Below are 7,289 nucleotides of genomic sequence, written 5' to 3'. Positions count from 1 at the left end.
AACATGGCACGCAAACATGCCATCGAGGACGGACAAGGAAGGAAGTGGTTAGTGCAGAATGGTTCGAAGGCTCGGCTCCAGCAACTTAGCCAGCGAAACGAACGGGTTCCAGGGGAGGCGTGGGCACACTCGGCCTGCTCCAGAAGCCTGAAACAAAGGGAGGGGCGAGGAGAGAAGAACTTGAGGAGGAGGAGGAGGAACGCGTTCGCGCCGCAGCGCTACCTCGCGGAGAAACAAAAACACGCCGTCCTGACTGCGCGCACAAAACAAACAGCTTCGCCGGGCGTGGAAGTCTGGCAGCAGGCGCCATCATTCAAAGGCAGAGAGCCGGCTCTGGAAAATCGTGAGGCTGTACATCACCGGGCCGTAATGAAGGGACACCTGCCCATGGCCCTTGCCACCGCTGCTGCTACAAGTGGGCAAAGGAGGAGGCTCTTCTCGCGCCTGCACTTGGATGCAGACTCGTCTCGCTCGCCAGGCCGTGTCTTGCAAATTGCGAGGGAGAGCTATGCCGGGGCAACTCAAGACAGCGGCGAAATGAACCGAGACACATACAGGAGGGCGGGGGACAGGATATGGGACTGTAATTCCCTCAGTGTACGTTTGTACGTGGGAAGATGCAGCGATCACGCAGAGCCCAGGTACTAGTATACTGGTATGGAATCGAAGACAGTTGGGCCATACGAGTTCCGCGCGGTGAAAGGAAGGGAGTGTGTGGCATAAAGTACGTGAAGGAGTGACGATGTTCTTTGCATGGAGGCGTCGGCTACTTCGATCTGCAGAGGCCTTAGCTCTGAGACGAAGAAATTCTGCTCGGTCTTCTGGCGGGGACTGCGCGAGGCGTAGTTGCAGACACTGGTAGAAACTCCTACTTAGCTAGATAAGGTGAGTCATATAAACTGTTTGTACTGGACAACACCGCAAGGCATAGTACAACTAGGCAGGCCTCAAGCCCGGCTTAAAGATGCCCGCCGTGCGGCTTTTAGCAAGACAGCCTGTCGCAGGACGCACCATAATTGGACATGACGATGTGTGGGCACTCGCTTTTCCAAAAAGAGAAGGAACGTCTATCTTCGCGCTTGACGCGACAAATACACGTGTGATAACTGTGTTGTGTGCTTTTGTGAAAGTTTACGACTTCACATTTCTTGTATTCCTCCGAAAGCACCGGCACCTGTGCAAATTGGGAGTATTTTACGTGCACCACTAACGTCAGGCTCGGTGTATATGGACTGTGCAAAAAAACAAAATGTCGGCGATGTTCAGTAAGCGGTACTTGCAGCGGCTACGGAAGTGAAAGCTGAAGTCAAGCATAGTCCAGCGTACGACGCCAGGAGTCGGTTTTCGGCATTTCAAAATAAACTACCCTTTTTATAAAGCCAGCCTCAGTTCCACGGAAAGACGCGCTTGCATAGAAGTACCGAAGTTTCACACGGCAATTTATACGGTATAGCTTCCCCCATAGCTACTTCCAGCGTGACGACACAGAGATTTCAACACTTCGTCAAGCCATGTTTACAGATTTCCAAACAAGTAAATAAATCCTGCTGGCATGTTCTGAAATAATATGTTGCTCTTAAGCCATATTAATGGAGCGCATGTAAGCTTCTGATTAACTGTGGCCCTTTACGCTAAAGCGCGTGTGAATGTGCCGATTAGCTGCATACTTCCGGGCACCGCAGCATATGCAGAAAGACAATGGTCCGACCTTCCCGTCCACTAGGACGAACTGCTTGCTGGTACCGCTGAAGTTACCCCAGCACGAATTACATGTGTTCCTGGTCACACTGTGTGTCTTAGTTAACATTGCGGGCTGCCACTTGCATCGCACCTATCTCTGACAGCTATGATCGAGCGCCCGAAACACTGAAAAATAAAACTAAGCGACACGGCTCGAAATTTGAGCGACGAGCAGGATTTAGCGCAAAACTAAATTAAAGCAGGAATGTGCTCCGTTTATCAACTCGTGGCACAAAGACTACCGTTTCTCTCGCCGCATGGTCCACGTTGTTATTTCTTTTGCTCAAATTCCGCGCTTATGCGAACGACTATGTAACTACAATTCTTTTGATTTCCTGCTGTTTATGAAACGGCATGAAATGCGTTAAGGATAACACATGTGGAAAAGTACGTAATTAGACCTAAGGTTTGCCTTCGAATGGCTGTCGATGCAGGATAGCGTGCACAGGGTTAGCTTGCAACGTCACACACTTTGAACAACCGGGTGTAGTGTCGGGGTAGTCGAAGTTATAGGCTTCCTTAGATTATTTAGCGTATGCTCAATACGGAATCACTAAAAGAAGAGAAAAGGCAACATCACGCTGCTATACGAAGGAAAACATAGCTTTCGCAAAATCGCAGACTCAGTATAGAGGCGTCCCGAATTCCGAGCCATCACAAAGTGATGGGAACAGAAACACATAAAAAGTGCCGGTGTTATATCAAACAGCATATATTTCGCCACAGCGAAAATGGCTCTGTACAAATAAATGCTTGAACCGGGCTCAGACCGGGCTATGTGTGCGTTCTACAAGAATTTAGAACGCAGGTATAGACATTTGCTTTCTCTCTGAAAACTATGTACAAATGACGACTATTTACACTATGTACAAGACAGGTCCGCACGCGACCCTGATGGCTGAAATTCACTGGGGGTGGGCCGCCATGGCGGCAAGTTCTAAATGCAATAAGAGGAAGGTAGGGGGGTTCTCGCCGAAGCTGATATGTCCTCGTTCCAGAGTCTCTCGACGAAGCGCAGGCGAGAAGAGTCCGTGGTGATGATGAGTAATCCAAATGGTGTGCTGGGCACATCACATGAAACCATTGAAAAAAAAAAAAACGCACTGGCAGGACGATCTCTCAATGTTCGAGGATGATATGCAGTTCGCGGCGAGTACCACTACCGTCAGACGGTCGTCTCCGAGCCACCTTTGACCCTGAAGACCCTCTTGTGTTTGTCTGCCACCACAGTTCGTTTCAGCATGGGCTTCTGCTGCTGTTGCTGCTGGTAGACGTGCGCGGCGGTGAAGACGACCTTGTGTGCCGGCTTGTGCTCCACGTACTGCGGCGTGGCTGTCCTCCGGCAGGCGGTCAGCGACGCGCGGCTGGACCAGGTCCAGACACCCGTGGTGATGCCCACGACGAGGGCCATGAATATGCGCAGAGTGAACACTTCTACGTTAGGCCTAAGGGCCGACGCCGCTGCCTGCCAGGCGTCCCGGTACGAGTACTCGTAGATGTAGGAGGCCAGCACGCAGGTGGCCGGCACCATGTAGAGCACGGCGAAGATGCCCACGCGGATCATGATCAGCTCCAGCTTGTCGGACTTTGGCGCGTGGCTCAGGGCCACGCTGTCGCGCGAACGCAGCATGACTACGAAGCCCCAGAGCAGGAACAGGGCGCCGATGAAGAGGTACACGCTGGAAGGTATCACCACGAACCCTAGCAGCGCGGTGGTGTTCTGGTTGCCCACGAAGCAGGTGCCGGTGAGTTCGTCGGCGTCCACGACTCTCATGACCAGAATGACGATCGTCTGCACGGCTGGCAGGACCCAGGCGAAGAAGTGGAAGGCCGTCATGTGCTTCTGCACGCGCTCGTGGCTCCAGCGGAGGCCGGCAGACAGGAACCAGGTGACGGTGAGCACCACCCACCAAGTGGCGCTCGCCATGCCGAAGTAGTAGAGCAGCATGAACACCACCGTGCAGTTGATGTTGTCCAGCCCTTCCTGGATGAGGATGGACACTTCGTGCTGGCTGTCCATGTGACACGAGACGCTCGAGCGGCCGATCAGGAGGCGCACAAAGTACGCCACGCTGTAGACGTTGTAGCAGCCGCTCAGGTAGATGATGCAGCGCTCAGGGTAGTGGAAACGGCTGGGGTCCATCAGGAAATTGCCGAGCGTGAAGAGGGTGGAGAAGAAGCAGAAACAGGCCCACAGCGTGGTCCAGATCTCGGCGAAGCGCTTGTTCTCCTGTGTGAACAGGATGTCCCGGTCGCACAGGTGGGCGCATCGCTGCGTGCTGTTGATGTAGTAGAAGAAGCGCTCGCCGTAGTGGTACGCGTCGCACAGTCCGCGCTGCCTGGGACTCTGCGCCACTGGCTTTCGGCTCAGCCGGGGCGGCTTGGGCCGTAATCCCGGTCGGTAGCGGTCGCTCTCGTCAGGCGCCGGGCCGTCCATGCACATGTGCTTGTGGTTGTTCTGCGGCGGGAACTTGGAGCAGTTGAGCGCCGCGGGCCACGGGAATCCGAACTCCTGGAGCACCGGTTGACACCGGGATCGCACGCTCTCGCACAGCGGACGGCAGGGACCGATGGGCTGGGGAACCTTCTCCGTGCACATGGGGACGTACACGGAACAGAGGAAGAACTTGAGCTGGGACGCACAGCCGTACTGGACGAGGGGCTTGAAGGTCTGAAGCTGGAGCTGGGCGTCTTGCTGAAGCTCGTGGCCGACCAGGTTGGGCATGCCGGTGACGTTGTATCCAATATCCTTGCACATTTCGATGCGGATGGGCTCGCATATCCGTCCGGTATCGGTGACCGCGCAACACACGGGCAGGAGAAGCAGCAGGAGCAACACCGCCGCGGCGGGCGCCGCTCGCCGCGAGCAGACGGCCGCCGAGCGCCTCGGAGCAGACGACGTCGCCATGACCGCGCCTCGGAGCCAACTACTTGTTGCGATCGCTTGGCTCGCACTGACGAGTCGGGCTATGATACCCGCCCGGGGTCCATCACAGTCGACACGCGGCAGACGAATGACGGCACTAACGAGAAGACAGCACCTATATGACGGAGGCCCGAGCGCATTCTTCTCGAAACTCGCAGGGTTCCCCGCCGCGTTATCCTCGAGCAAGTACAAAGCTGGGCGGACCAATGAGCGCGTTCCTCACGAGAGGCTGCGAGAGTGGCGCCGCCAGTCTCCGCCTTGCCTCCTCTCCACGCGAGCACTTCCCCTCTCCTTCTTCTGCGTTCGAGATTAACAAGGTGCGTGCGGGCGCGCGCACCCTTTCCGTCTCGCCATTCCGCCGACAGATGGCGCCACGTAGTAAACGACCTGCCGGACGCCAAGCGAATGCAGCGCCTCGCCGCGGCTCTTCCCTCTCACCACCCTCGGGCACGTGCTGCCGGTTTGGCGCGGACGAGCGTCTTCCTCTTTTATTTTTCTTTTCGCAAAGGGGAGGGAGCGTTGACAGGCGTGGCGGAATGGAGCTGCACGGTGTTTGCACACGTAACAAAGTGGCGCCGCCGCACACAACGACCAACTCTTGTTACCCCAGGGCAGTGTCTGCGTTTTTCGCCATTCTTTTTCGCTCCTTCGTCGAGCGACGCCCTGTCGGAATGATCATGATGTGATAATCACGTGCCTCCGTGGAATTATGCGTTTTGTGCTTCCTTAAACAGCGTGAGAGAAAGCAAAGAAGGAGCTAAAAAGAGTGGAACTTTGGCGACAAGACATACCAAGACGGCGCGCAACAAGGTTCTGCACTGCCACAACACGACGAGCACATCTCTGAAAAACTTCCTGCACAGAGCGAGTCGATTATTTGCCACGCATTTAGTAACCACGGCGACCTTTATGCCGGGACAATTACGACTTTTTTTACACCCCGTTTACGCCCTTCCCGTGCCTTGAGGTACTCCCCTCAGATACGGATTAACTGTGTAGCTGTGTTCGCGACTACCCTTTCAACAGTGCTGCTTAGCAATTCGATACATTGCAGAGAGAGCTTGGAAAAAAAAAAAATTTTGATACCTTTCAAAAACGCAGCTCAAAACCACCGGTGCAATGCAACGCTATTACTCATCGGAGGAAAAATGAATAAACCATATGCGCTATATACGCCAGCGTGATTTGGAAGGCAGCTGCCACAAAAAAGAGATAATTCTTTTTCCATCGTGATTTCTGTACGAAGTGGTACACCTCTATTATCTCGAGCAGAATCCGGCAGCGGTAAGCTTCCCTCAACCGCTATTAAAATCAAAGAAGAGCACGTCCGCTTCTTATCTGCATCGTAAATACATCCTAGTACTTTAATACTCGCCGCAAAGGCAACATCCAGCATCCACAACTATGTACACGACCGCTTGCGTAATAATCGCTGACAGGGTTCGTGAACTAGCAAGGAGAAATTGCCCAGGAGCACGCAAGGAAGAGACCAAAAGTCTAAAACAAGCGCGGGATATGCATGGAAAGACTACGCGTAAGCACAGGCTTGATGGTTCAAGCAAAGAGGAGTCCACGTAGGAGAAGGGAGTGGGGGGTGGGGGGGGGGGGGGGGGGGGTCTGCCTTTGCCGAACTGGGCAGCGCTCAAGTCCAGACCGGTACAAAACGCCAGACGAATGCGAAGAAAGAAAAGAGAAGGTAGGTAGGGAGAGAGAAACAAAATATACAGTAAGGACAGATATGATGGCCACATTCGGCGGAGAAGGGGAGCCTTTATCACAGGCATAATTTTCCGGAGCAGAACAAATACAGGGAGAAAGCATGTCATCATATCGTCCCTGACACTCTAATTACAGGGCAGCGTCACATAATGACGGCGCCACGATGGCCGGAGAAGGAAGGAGAGAGGTCGGGCACTTTTCGTCGGAGCCCGAGAAAATGACGGCGAGCAAGAGCAACATCATGCGAGAGAAAGAATGAGGAGAAGGAAGCAACCAGCGTCTCAAAAGTAACTGCCGCAACAGACAGACGCACATGCACATACAGGCAAATCGCGGGTAAAGTATGCGGACCCGCATCCTCCGTCCCCGTGAACGTATGCAGCTTGGTGGCGCCATCTATCGGGAGGTGGCCGAGGCAAGGTGTAACGCATCGCTGTTACCGATGCCACGATCCGAAACGTCGGCACCCTCGCCCCGACTCTTCCCCCCTTTCCTGGATCCACGTGGTCGCGCTGAATATTTGGAAAATCGGCCCGCCTCATCACCCGAAACTTGGCTCCCATCCCCCCGTCGTCGGTGCTCTCCACCCACCCGCGACGTTCCGGGAACGGTTAAAGCGGATCACCCAAGAAGTCTGCGAGGGAGAAAGATTGGAGGACGAGCGGGGAATGCAGCCCTCCCTGCTCGCCGAAATGCGGGCCGTAGTCATGTAAACGTCTATCTCGCGCAGTTCTGTATATGAACACTTCATTCAGCCTTTTATGCGCACCGAAACTTTGCAATAATGTTTCATACATGGTTCTCAATGCCTGTTTTATCTCGGCTAAGAACATATAGTATTTGTCATGCAAATTAATCTATAACATCTTGCGCTTTGCGATAGCACCGCTAATGAAGCGCAAAT

General features: G+C 54.1%; 1 protein-coding gene across 1 annotated transcript; it reads right to left on the bottom strand.

The window, feature by feature from the left end:
* Nucleotides 1–2,436: 2,436 nt before the first annotated feature.
* LOC144099240 (frizzled-4-like) lies at nt 2,437–4,820 on the bottom strand. Its single transcript, XM_077632413.1, has one exon. The coding sequence runs from the start codon at nt 4,646–4,648 to the stop codon at nt 2,906–2,908; it is 1,743 nt and encodes a 580-aa protein (XP_077488539.1). The 5' UTR covers nt 4,649–4,820; the 3' UTR covers nt 2,437–2,905.
* Nucleotides 4,821–7,289: the final 2,469 nt, after the last annotated feature.

This window comes from Amblyomma americanum, chromosome 7, assembly GCF_052857255.1.
Source record: "Amblyomma americanum isolate KBUSLIRL-KWMA chromosome 7, ASM5285725v1, whole genome shotgun sequence".
Taxonomy (NCBI): Eukaryota; Metazoa; Arthropoda; class Arachnida; order Ixodida; family Ixodidae; genus Amblyomma; species Amblyomma americanum.
This window is presented reverse-complemented; position numbering and strand designations above follow the sequence as displayed.